At 37.6% G+C, this 13534-nt stretch overlaps 1 protein-coding gene and 1 pseudogene across 1 annotated transcript; both read left to right on the top strand.

Annotated features, from left to right (window-relative positions):
* The first annotated feature begins 1510 nt into the window (after positions 1-1510).
* On the top strand, positions 1511-4675 carry LOC125470722 (annotated as a pseudogene).
* A 4094-nt stretch (positions 4676-8769) lies between these two features.
* Positions 8770-12853, top strand: LOC125470792 (protein NRT1/ PTR FAMILY 5.4-like). Its single transcript, XM_048570404.1, has 2 exons — positions 8770-11469; positions 11733-12853. Exons 1-2 carry the CDS (start codon positions 11261-11263, stop codon positions 12595-12597), a joined length of 1074 nt encoding a protein of 357 aa, XP_048426361.1. The 5' UTR covers positions 8770-11260; the 3' UTR covers positions 12598-12853.
* Positions 12854-13534: the final 681 nt, after the last annotated feature.

The raw sequence follows: 13534 nt of genomic DNA, 5'->3' as shown, positions 1-13534 counted from the left end.
AATAGTTTTTGGTTAAAATAAACTTAGGCCAAGTCATTTTCATTAAAGCTCCCTAGTTTAAATTTGAATCATTTCAAAAGCATTTTTACTAAATTACTCTTTGTTTTAGGATTGCAAGTCAAATTTTTGTACAAGGGTGGCCACGGTACAGTTTGACATTAAAAGTATAACCGAACCAACTAGCAATTAACGGTTCATTTTATTTTGAGTTTGACTAATACGACATAGAAATCGGACCAAACCAAACCATTATTAATCGGTTTGATTCGGTCGTTTAAGCTTAATCCAACACATTGATAAAAACGTGCAACATTTCAATTTTTTTTTACTATAACGATATATTTTACACTAAGCAGGAGGAGTTTGGCTAAGCCACACAATGGGCAACCTAATTTGGTATCAAATTCGTTATCCATGAGATTTGAACCTAAGACCTCTCACTTACAAGTGAAGAGAAATATCATCAAATCATAGTACTGAGTGGTAACAGTTCAGAATTTTAATCCTTCAAACATCCACACATCTTTCACATTCCAATCAGGTCAAAAGATTAACTTTTTTGGAACATAAAAATTTCATCATGTCAAATAGAACTTGGTTTTAATTAAATTAAATCTATTACTAGCAAACGATTTATCGTTACAACCTCATATTAACATAGAATACATATAAATCTCCTAATTATTAATAATCATTATAACATATAATATGTTGAGCACATTGTTAAGGAAGGCTTCGGCTTTACAGTCTTTCTATATCAAGCAGACCTTTAATTTGGCAGGCTAATGGTGTGTGTGGTAAGACCACCAAATAACCTCGAATATGTTGACATAAGTAAAATAGATTAATTAGTAATTGAAATATAATAATCGGTTTGGTTTCAAAAAGTATCCAAACTAAAGTAAATTAATTCGGTTCGGTTTTACATTATTTGACTTTTTTTCTCAGTAAAAGCCAACCAAACCAACGATACAATTCGAATTGATTGGTTTGGTTGATTCAATCGGTTTGATGCCCACCTCCTATTTCGTCATACAAGTAAACCAAAAAGAAAAAAAAAAAATCTTTGGTATAGATTGCAAAACCTCAAACTTTGACGTTTCTTGAGTGTGTGCACAGTCCAAGTAACATGCCGGCTTGTCTTCTTCTCCACCTCTCCTTATCTAGTTCTTTTTCTTAATTCCATGATTCCATGAACTGCATCTGTTCTGGTTACCTACTTGACATTGACATGCAACTTTTGAATTATACCCACAGAATTCAAGGCCCAAGTTCCCCACCAGCAAATTTTATGTATATGTTGGTTAATCATCCTAGTTAAGCCAAAAAGTGAGATCACTTAAGAAAATATCCAAGCTCCTCCTCCTTGTCACAGGTTACTAGTTGCAGATGTAGTCAGGGTCTCATGGCCTCATGATATTCTATCGTAATATTTTTTTTGTTTTTTTATGCTTACGCCCCGTTGTCAACAATTAAAAAAAAAAATAATAATAATTCTTCAAAATTTCCTATGGCTACCTCTGGCCATGAAGAACCTTCCACTTCAAGAGGTGGCTGAAGTGCTGCCATTTTCATCATCTGTAAGCAGCTAAACTTTCTTAGAAGCTGTGTTTTGGTTTTTCTGTTTAAGACAACGATATATTTACATAGACGAGAGGTGTGAGATTTGGGATATGTTGCATTATGGGCTAATCATAATAATTTTGTATAGAACTCTTCATTCACAAGAGTCTAACTTTAGACTTTCCGCTTACAAACACTATGGAGAGAAGCACCGTTAGACTATACTACTAGGCGGCATAAGTTTTATTTTTGTTTCTCTTATTTCTTATTTTGTGGTTGCAGTTGTTGAGGTGGCAGAGAGATTTGTTTACTTTGGCATGTCTGGTAACCTCATCACATACCTCACAAATGAACTCCAAGAGCCAATCCCCATGGCTGCAAAGAATGTCAACACTTGGGTTGGAGTCTCCTATCTCCTCGCAGTAATTGGAGCCTTCATAGCCGATGCCTATCTTGGTCGATTCAAAACCATCCTTGTCTCTTCAATCATTTACTGCTTCGTACGTAGAATTAAATTCAAAACTTTCATTAATTTTGTTACCCTCTAATTTCACACCCATGATTGTTGTATCTTTTCTTGTAATGCAAGGCAAAGGTGGTGTTGAACATTACAGTTTCAGTAATTCCTCTGCATTATCAGAAAGCAATGTTCTTTGTAGCACTTTACATATTGTCAATTGGGCTAGCTGGCCACAGACCGGGCGCACAAACTTTTGCAGCTGACCAGTTTGTGAGGACTCACCAGAGGAAAAAAAGGCGAAGAGTTCGTTCTTCAACTGGTGGTACTAGGGGATCATATTTAGGTTTGGTTTGGTACTGAGGTGATTCTGAAGAAAGCTGATATAAAAAAAAGCTGGGAGCTGTTTTTGTTTTTAGTAAACATTCAGCTTCAGCTTTTTTTCACAGTTTTGGGTGAAAAAAAAAACCAAAAACAAGAAGCTGCAAAACCCAGCTTTGAAAAACCGGTTTTTTTCACATCTGTTTTACATAAAAGTTTACCAAACACTATAATACTGTTTTTTTTTTTTTTTTCAAAAGCACTTTTACAAAAAAGTTTACCAAACACTCTACTACTTTATTTCATAGCTGCTTATTCTCACAGCACAGCAGAAGCAGCTATTTTTTAAAGCACAACAATATCAAACCAGCCCTTAGTGCCTCTGCTGCCGTTTTAGTAGTCATATATGTGCAGGTCAACAGACTCTAACTCTGGTCATATGTTCATACACCACACAAGTCTTCTCCAAACCTTATTAAGAAATTGAGGATGTAACTTGTTTAGTGATTAAAAATTTTGGTAATCCTGGATTGTTTAGTTCAATAAGTTTATAACAGTAATACTGAGGCCGAAAATTTGTCACTATGCTTTTTCTCATTGTAGGATAATGTCGGGTGGGCAGCAGGGTTTGGAATACTAACATGGCAATGGTAGTAGCCTTGGCTCTGTTCTTGTTCGGTTACAAGAAGTTCAGAAGGCAGGGACCCTTAGGCAGCCCTTTCACCACGGTGGCTCAGGTGTTTGTGGCAGCAGCGAGGAAGCGGCACCTCGATGGAACATCAACTGGTTTTGGTGTGTACAGAGATGACAAGCAAGGCCGTCTCTGAGATTTTGGAGGTCATGTACGAAATTTATGAAAGGGCCTTTCTTAAGATAGTTTTAAAAAATGTAGGACAATGTATTGATTATAGAAAATAATCATTTAAAAATGTCATTAATAATAAGTAAAAAGAGCTACAAATATAACGTTCACTAAATAATAAAAAACAATTCAATCTTAAACAATCAAACAAGGAAAAAAAACATAAAAATTTCTAACTTCAAAATTTCACTTGAATATATAACCTTATTATATAATAAAATTGAAAAAAGAATACCATTTTTAGGGTGTTAGAAAGGAAAAAAATACGCTTACAAGAGTGCACAATGAACTTTTAAAGTGTTAACAAAAACAATTTTTAAATATAGAATGTTATTACATAATAAAAGCAATTTTTAAATATAGAATATTATTACATATAAATATTAGATTAGATGACAAAAATTTTGGGGGCTCCTTCAAATTCGGGGTCCTATGTGACCGCACCTTTCGCTCCCCCCAGCGCCCCCTCTGATGACAAGACTCATGAGACTAGCAGGACTTTAGCACATACCAGCCAATTCAGGTAGAATAATAGAATTTATAGTTACATATATATTGCTTTGTAACATTTATGCATACATGACCTACATGGTTTGTCTAACTAGTTGAAAACTTTAGATGCTTGGACAAGGCAATGATCATTGACGACCTCAATGCTTCAAGCACGACCAGAAATCCATGGAGATTATGCTCTCAAACTCAAGTTGAACGAGTAAAGCTCATCCTACGCCTCATTCCGGTATGGACATGTTGCTTGATGTTTGGTTTAGTCCAATCCTTTGTTCAGACCTTCTTCACCAAGCAAGGAAGCACAATGGTCCGCTCAATTGGTTCAAACTTCAAGCTTCCGCAAGCATCACTTCAAATCTTTGTTTTTCTCACGGTTATAGTTGTGATTCCAATATATGACCGTGTTTTGTCCCAACAGCCCGAAAAATCACGGGACATTCCTCTGGCATTACTATCCTACAACGAATCGGCATTGGCCTATTTCTATCCATAATCACCATGGTCGTGTCAGGTTTGGTAGATGCGAAAAGAGTTAGCGTTGTAAAAGATCACAACCTCTTGGACAACCCGAAAGCGGTAGTGCCAATGAGAGTGTGGTGGTTAATTCCACAGTACATGGTATGCGGTTTATCTGATTTATTTGCATTGGTCGGAATCCAAGAATTTTTTTACGATCAAATGCCGGAGGAAATGAGAAGCATGGGAGTAGCAGCATACCTTAACGTTAATGGTGTCGGAAACTTCATAAGCAGCGGTATAATAACCCTGGTGCAAGCGATTAGCTCAAAGCATGGTGAAAATGGCTTAGTGACAACATCAATCTTGCCAACCTCGATTACTTTTATTGCGTAATTGCAGCTTTGAGCACTTTGAACTTGTGCGTTTATCTGTGGATTGCTAAACATTTTGTATACAAAAAGTTTGCAGCAGAAGTAACCAACAAGGAGAAAGAACGGACTTAATCTGGACGATCGAGAACACAAGCTTATGACCTATCTTTTTCTCATGCTTAGTTTTTCTTTTAGAACCTTAGTGCAAGCACTAGGCAAGCAAGTTACCATAGTGTTTTGTACTAGGCTCTTGGATCCTTTCTAAATAGGAAGAAGGAGCGCACATTGTTGTACAAGCTCATTCAACTGCGTGTGAAGGACAAGATAAGTTAAAATAATTAAAAAAATGAAATTATGATCCAGATTATTAAATATCGAAATATCAAAATTTTCACCAAAGACCATATTTTTCTCCCTAAACCTAAAGTATTAAGTATTTTCACACATTATTTCATAACATAACTCAAAAACAAAGTTAGAGTCAATAAGAAGATATAAATAGGGATGGTTTGGGACGAGATCCTAAACTGAAAAGCACAAACCGAATTCCAAACCGACCTCTTTCGGGACGAGATTCTGAAAATCGAAATCGAACCAAAATTTCGATATTCTCGAAAAAATTTCGGCATTGCGGGATCCCCAAATCAAGGGAAGACAAAGATAGATCCCCAAATCCTCAATTTGTAGATCCCTGATTCAAAAACAAGATGATTTGCAGCAGTTGCACCACAAATTCCAACTCTTTAGGGAATAGAATATGACTTACTTTTTAAATTGGTAGAACAATTTGGAAGGTATGACAAAACCTGCACAAAGCATTACCCATATGGCTGAAAGGAGAGGAGAGAGGTGGTGAGTCGAGTGTCGGTGGCAGAACGACCAAGAGAGAGAGAGATAGTTTTGACAGAGAAGATGCAACTGAGTGAAAATTAAAATCGAGAGTAGGTCGACGCAACACGATTAATTAAGACAACAAGGATTTGGTCCTTGGGACGCTGTTTGACTTGCGCCCGAATGTCCGTGAAGAAGTAGCAAGGATTTGGTCCCTGGAGTCGGACTCTCCGATCCTGCAGAGATGATGCTATCGTAAATGAAGTACAAGCACGTGGTGGCGCGCGAGGTGGTGAGGTACAGAGCTCCGGCGACAACGACGGATCTACCATCGTGCTCTGGCGACGATGACGGATCTGCCATCGCTTTGAAAGAAATGGGGTTGAGTCGATGGGGTTGACAGACAATCATGTGTATGTTGTCATTTAATTTTTCGTTCCATTCCGCTTGCACGTACCAACGCAAAACATAACAACTATCCCATTCGCATACCAAACATAGTATGGAACTTCTATTTTATCCCATTCCATTCCGTCACGTTCTGTTTCATTTTGTTTGATTTTGCGGTTGCAGCTAGGTTGGACCTAGATTACCTAGGTACCCTCTTGAGGGATCAAGTGAAATTGTAATTAACTAGGGTTGTGTATGGATACAAAAGTTTGGGTGTAGAGAAAAATATTAGTTTAGAAAGAATAAAAATATAGTTCGTAAAAAGATATAATTTGGGTTCAAATAAAATTTATCAAAAATTAATGAGCGTATGAAATTTGACGAATTAATTAATGAAGATATGAAATTGTAATAAAATACAAGTTTATGTATAAAATTAAAATTATTGAAAATGTATGATGTTGTAGTTGCAACTAAACTTAAAGAATAAAGGGTTACCCATAAAAATAACAAAGAGCCTTTCAAGTTCTTTAAAAAAAAAAAAAATTCAATTTTTTTCTTTCAAGTTACCGTTACTAGGCTATATACCAAAAGCGAAGCCAGCAGAAAAAAAGCGCGTACTTCATCTCTCTCTCTCTCTGTGATTATTGATTTCCTTCGTTGCTTTTTCCTCGCTCGCCATAAACGACGTCGCCAGCGGCCTTGGTTCTCGATTCCTCTGCCTCCGCCGTCGCCGCCCATTTTGTGCCGAGACACACGAGTCGACGATTTCATCGAGATCGATCCAACCACAGACCAAGATATGTTCTGAATTTTGAATTTCGTTATGTAATTTTGGGCTAGCTTTTAGGGTTTCGTTTGATTTTACTCGTTGATTTAGGGTTTCCTGTTATATTACTTGTTAATTAGAATATCCAATTTCCTTCTTGTAGAATTGGTATTTGATTATCGATTGTAGGGTTTGATTTGATTTCTCTCGTTGATTTAGAATAATCACTCTATAATTACGTATTGCTTTCTCAACTGTAAGATTTCAATTTTGATTTCGAATATGTTATCTGTAACTGTGAGGGCATCTCCATCTCCATCTGATTCTGTGTTTGGTTACAGACTTGGTGGAGGATCAATCGGTGGGAGATATGAGGAACCCAGTTATGAATGCCGAAGAAAACGCAATCGTGATGGTAGCCTCAAAGAGGTAGGGATAGGGTTAGGGTTTTCCACCACTTGTACAGCACCTGCATATGAATGCCGAAGAAAACGCAATCGTGATGGTAGCCTCAAAGGGTTAGGATTTGAAACTAGTGCCGAGGCTGAGACCACTGTGGAAAAGAAGGCTACTGATGAAGAAATCGCTGTTCCTGCTGATGAAGATCAGATTTGGTGTGTGTTATGTGGCGAATGTTTTGACGATTTCTATAGTCATGAGACCAAGGGATGGATGTATAAAGGTGCTGTGTACTTGAATGCACCTGAGGGATCAACAGGGAACACAGATGGGTCAGAGTTGGATCTTATAGTCCATGATAAATGCAGATAGGAAGGTGGTCAAGGGAAACGGCTTCGGAGGACATACCATAGTGGTTGCAAGAAGTAGATCAACTAATCTATATCAACTAGATACGAATGCACCTGACGGATCTAGAGGAGGCAAGGATAGGTCACAGTTGGGTTCTATAGTGCATGCTATGCAAATCAGAATGTTGTTAAAGAAAATGATTGCAGGAGAGTTTAGCATAGTGGTTGCGGGAAGTAGATGAACTAATTGACAACAACTGCATATATTTGAAATGATGATTTTGACCTCAGAGCATCCAGAGATGATTTAGGCTTGTTTTGTAGGCAAAGAGCAAAGAACATTATGTTGTTGTAATTGATTCAATCATTCGAGTTCAATAAAGAAGATAGATTTTCATTTTTACCGCCAATGTGACCTACTCTTGTACCGTGCACATCATCTTGCAGCAAGGTTAATAACAATTTCTATTGTCATTTTGTTCTCTGCTCAATTTTATGTTTTATTTTACTCTAGTTCTCTGGTGCAGTTTTAATTGTCTTTATGTAGTGAAAGTCATTTCGCTTTTCTTGTTAGTTTTGTCCTAAATTGTTGCACCTTCCATTCTCAGTTATGTTAATTGTCATCTTTTAGTTAACTTTAATTTAGGTATGGGCCGCGGGCTTGCTATTTTCAAGGTCCCATTGAATCCTGTTGCAAGGACATGCTACCGAGTTGCAGCGTCTCTCTGCCTTTCACATAGTACCAAAATTCTAACTGTAAGTTCTGTACGAAAAGACCAATTGGTTCATCAGCTGGAGTCTGAAGCTCAGACTCAGAGAGGTGGACGAAAATTACAGGTGTGAGAAACTTTATTTTGTTGATAGGACTCTTAATTTGCAGATACATTCTGATTTCACTGAAAAGTTAGATTTTAGTTTACAGCTGCAAAACATATACTATGATTGTTGTAAATATAACGAAAATGAAAATAGTATACAGCGATCAATTGCATACTGGTTTTATTTTACTTCTCGTTGTCTCTCTAACCGGTCAACTGGCTGAGTATTTAGTTTCCGTGATAGCATAATTCTATCACACATATTTCGTCTTCACAGGAAAACTGTTCATCGTTAATTTAGAAGAATGTAAATATAGTGCTTTCAGTATAGCAACGGCGCAGACCTAGGCAGCTGTTCTAACTTCTACGCATCTTGAGACTTGAATGGAGACAAGAGCGTGCACCCCCTTGGACAGCTTACAAAATCTAACGCAATGATCTCTGGTGATTCGTTAAGTAGAAAATAGAATCTCATATTCCATTCTTGCAGAATCAAAAACTTTCATTAAAAAAGAAAATAGAATCTCAGAAACTGCTTTGGCAAATTGAAGCTTGCGTGAACTTTGAGAATCCACTACTGAGAATCTACCACATAAAATTTACCCACTTTCATCAAAGGGAAACGCTAAGTTTGAGAATCCACTACTGAGAGAAACCTTTCCAACTACGCGATTAATCACATGATAGAGAAACTAATATGAACTGTAGAGGATGCTCTTTGTAATGTTATTTCATCTGTTTTTTTAAACAATAAAAATGAACATTTCAGCAGCAGCAAAACCTCAAACTTTGACGTCTCTTCTGTGTGCACTGCCCAGGGAAATTAGTTAAATCTGCTTTAGTTTTATTTTCAGTTAATGTCTTTTAATTTCTTTCTTAATTACATTTTTTTTTTCAGTCAAAGTCATTTAATTACTTGACTGAATCAGTTGAATCTGTTTTAGTTACCTTATGAAGAAATGTTACGTGGGGTTTTTCTTGAACTAAACCCAAAGAATGTCAGGCTTATTTTTCCAACCAACAGTTACTGGTATGTATATGCTGCTTTATTATCTGTGCTACACGAAAAGGTAAGATCGTTATCTTTGCAGGATCAATCTTTGACAAAAGTACACAACAAAAAACCAATTTTATTCAGCAATTTTATATGGCTAGCTCTGACAATGAAGACCCAGAGAAGAATCCCATCAGCCGAGAAGAACGTTCCGATTCCAGAGGTGGCTGGAGTGCTGCCATATTCATCATCTGTAAGCTGCCAGTCTTCTTTGATTTTTTTTTATTTTTATATATGTGATTTTCATTTAAATATTTTGTTGTTTCAGTTGTTGAGGTGGCAGAGAGATTTGCTTACTTTGGCATGGCGGGTAACCTCATCACATACCTCACAAATGAACTCCATGAGCCGATTCCCATAGCTGTAAAGAATGTCAACACTTGGGTTGGAGTTTCATCTCTCCTCCCAAGACTCGGAGCCTTCATAGCTGAAGCCTTTCTTGGTCGATTCAATACCATCCTCGTTTCATCGACCATTTACCTCTTGGAACGGTTAAATTCAAAGGTTTCCTTAGTGTTATTACCCTTTTGTTTTCATAACATGATTGTTTTTCTTTTCGTGTCTTGCAGGCAATGATGTTATTAACCATAACAGTGGCAGTAATCCCTCTGCATTATCAAGCAATTTTCTTTGTTGCGCTTTACATATTATCAATTGGGCTAGCAGGGCACAAACCATGTGTACAAACCTTTGCAGCTGACCAGTTTCGTGAAGACACGCCGCGGGATAAGAGGGCGAAGAGCTCATTTTTCAACTGGTGGTTCTTGGGGATCGTAATTGGCGCCTCTGTTGCCATTTTGGTAGTTATATATCTACAGGTCAACAGACTCTTCCTCTGATCTTATTTACATGCACAAGCAGAGTTTTTTTTCTCAAAGTTTAGCCAGGTATAACTCAAAGTCCATTTAGCATTAGTTCAGAGCAATGGTACATAAAGATAACAAGTCCCAAAATTTTGAATCCTAGCTGTGAATTTTTTTTTAATTTTCTATTATGTGAGTTGACTCTGGACCTCATTTATTTACAACAAATAAGAAATCGGATGAACTTTTTTGGTGATTAATACAACAACAACAACAAAATCTTATCCCACTAAGTGGGGTCGGCTGTATGAATTCTATAACGTCATTGCGCTCAGGTCATGTGCCATGTCTTCCGTTAGATCCAATTACTCGAAGTTTTTTCTTAGAGTCTCTTTCCAAGTCTTCCTAGATCTTCCTCTATCCCTTCGGCCCTGAACCTCTATCTTGTAATCACATCTTCTAACCGGAGCGTCTGTAGGCCTTCGTTTCACATGTCCAAACCACCTTAACAAATTTTCTCTTATCTTTCCTTCAATTTTGGCTACTCATACTTTACCTCGGATATCCTCATTCATAATTTTATCTTTTCTATTGTGCCCACACATCCATCGAAGCATTCTCATCTCTGCTACACTCATTTTATATACGTATTGATTCTTCACCGCCCAACATTTTGTGCCATAAAGCATTGCTAGCCTTGGTACTGTCCTATAAAATATTCCCTTGAGCTTTAGTGGCATACGACAGTCGCACAACACACCCCATACACTCTTCCACTTCGTCCATCCAGCTTCTTTTGCAAGATAGATCCTATGTAGCGAAAGTGATCGCTCTTTGGTACTTCCTGATCTCTAATCCTTACCCCTAACTCATTTGGGCCTCCGTTCGCACTGAACTTGTACTCCATATACTTTGTCTTTGACCAACTTAGGCGAAAACCTTTAGATTCCAACACTTCTCTCCAAAGGTTAAGCTTCGCATTCACTCCTTCCTAAGTTTCATCTATCAACACTATATTGTCTGCGAAAAGCATACATCAAGAATTATCATCTTGAATATGTCCTGTTAACTCATCCATTACCAATGCACATTTTTGTTGATTAATATGAATTAAAATTATGGTGACCCTAAAGTTGTGTTAGTTCAATTGTGTCAAAATAGTTCCTAGGATATTGTAAAAATTCAAAAACTTTGGCGTCCGATTGAGTTTGTAGTCATTTACGTATTGAATTTGTCACTATGCTTACCCTTGGTGTAGGATTATGTTGGGTGGGCGGCAGGGTTTGGAACATTGACAGGGGCGATGGCGGTCGCATTGGTTCTGTTCCTGTTCGGTTACAAGAAGTACAGAAGGCAGGGACCCTTAGGCAGCCCTTTCACCTCGGTGGCTCAGGTGTTTGTGGCGGCAGCGAGGAAGTGGCGCGTCAATGGAACACCCGCTGGTGTTGTTGTGCACAGTGATGACAAGAGTCAACATGAGACTAGGACTTTGGCGCATACCAGTCAGTTCAGGTATGTCTAACATGCCACCATAATCCAAAGACATATATTTTCCATTAGGTATAATTTTATAAACACAAAACAGCATTGTCATAAAATCCAAATGGAATTTTATATGTTGCCTTTCCAAAACTTTATACAATATTTAAAGGGTCACACCCCTATTTAAATCTGTATTGCGTATAGGGAAATTCAGGTACTATTGTTCTTTTTCTCTTGGTAGTTCTACTAAGATTTTTCTGGCTTTCCTTTTTCTTACTCGTTGAAAAATTTAGATGCTTGGACAAGGCAATGATCGTTGACGACCATGATGCTTCATGCATGACCAGAAATCCATGGAGATTATGCTCACAAAATCAAGTAGAACAAGTAAAGCTCATCCTACGCCTGATTCCCGAATGGATGTGTTGCTTAATGTTTGCTGTAGTCCAGTCCTTTTTCCAGACCACCTTCACCAAGCAAGGAAGCACAATGGTCCAGTCAATTGGTTCAAACTTTATGCTTCCCGAAGCATCACTTCAAATCTTTGTTAGCCTGACAGTTATAGTTGTCATTCCAATCTACGATCGTGTTTTTGTCCCAACTGCCCGAAAATTCACGGGGCAGTCCTCTGGCATCACCATCTTACAAAGAATCGGCATTGGTCTATTTCTGTCCATAATCACCATGGTTGTGTCAGGTTTGGTGGAAGTGAAAAGGGTTAGCATTGCAAGAGAACACAACCTCTTGGACAACCCGAAAACAATAGTGCCAATGAGAGTGTGGTGGTTAATTCCACAGTACATGGTATGCGGTTTATATAATGCATTTGCATTGGTTGGAATCCAAGAGTTCTTTTTCGATCAAATGCCAGAGGAAATGAGAAGCATGGGAGCAGCAGCATACCTCAGCGTTACAGGTGCTGGAAACTTCGTGAGCAGTAGTATAATAACTGTGATGCAAGTAATTGGCTCAAAGCATGGCGAAACATGGCTTAGTGACAATATCAATCGTGCCCACCTCGATTGCTTCTATTGGGTAATTGCTGCACTAAGCACTGTTAATTTTTTGATTTATGTGTGGATCGCTAAACGTTTCATCTACAAAGAGTTTGAAACAGAAGGAACCGAGAAGCAGACAGAGCCGTCTCAATCTGGATGATCAAGAACCGAAGCTTGTAGCTTGGCCTATCTTGCAGATAACAGAAACTAGTGGTATAGAATACATGTTTGTGTTGTAATGTCGTACAACTGCCTCGCAGCTTAAAATATACCTCTTCCCTTATGATTTCGGACATCCGGATCTCGTAATAGAATTTCAGAAAAGCAGGCTCTAGTAGAATTAGTATAAAGGCCTGCATCTGCATGTATGAAATTCCTTGATCAAAAATTCCCTTTTCATCTGTTCTGCAGTCAAATTTTCATCAGCCACTTTTGGTTTTGATCAGTTGTTTCATTGGCTAAAATTTCATAATCTCAATATCCACCAAAGCTATCACTAATGATGTGTTAAGGGCGTTGCTATCCATGCACCTCTTTTTACGTTCCACCCACTCCCTCTTAATTTATGTTATTTGATACTCTTCAATTAATTTGATTCGATGGCCGGAAAGTGACAGATGTGTGTGTGAAAGGTAAAAAGAAGTTTGTTAATAAAAAAATATAATCTCATATTATATTGTATTAAAAGTGCCTATTGAAGATTAATATCAGTGGCAGAGCTAGGATTTCATGCATAGGAGGGCCTCTAACATACACTGGTAGTTTGAAACTCAGAACATGGGAGATTGAAATAATTTGCATAAAAATTGAAAGACCCTAAATTCAATAGAGATAACTAAACATTGCACAAACCCCAAAACCAGAATATGAGGTAAATAATAAGCAAGAAATGTATATAAAAAGTTGCCAATTAGTACTACAATTTAGTGGTATTTCTCTTCACTTGTAAGTGGGAGGTCTTAGGTTCGATTCTTGTCAAAGACGAATTTGAATTTCATTATTGTTAGCCCCTTGTGAGGTTTAACCTACTCCCTCAATCTTTTAGTATATATAATGTCGTTTGTCTTTTTTATTTTTTATTTTTTTTATTTTTTTAA

The sequence above is a fragment of a genome, unplaced genomic scaffold (genome assembly GCF_019419815.1).
Source record: "Pyrus x bretschneideri cultivar Hongxiangsu unplaced genomic scaffold, Pyrus_bretschneideri_v1 Contig52, whole genome shotgun sequence".
In the NCBI taxonomy this organism is placed as follows: Eukaryota; Viridiplantae; Streptophyta; class Magnoliopsida; order Rosales; family Rosaceae; genus Pyrus; species Pyrus x bretschneideri.
Note: the sequence above shows the minus strand (reverse complement) of the source record. Positions and strands in the feature narration are given on the sequence as shown.

What these genes read in the sequence shown, in the direction of transcription:
- LOC125470792 (XM_048570404.1), top strand. Translation starts at nt 11,261, where the DNA reads ATGGCGGTCGCATTGGTTCTGTTCCTGTTCGGTTACAAGAAGTACAGA. An exon ending in GCGCATACCAGTCAGTTCAG is followed by an intron (nt 11,470 to 11,732) that starts GTATGTCTAACA and finishes TGAAAAATTTAG; the next exon opens with ATGCTTGGACAAGGCAATGA.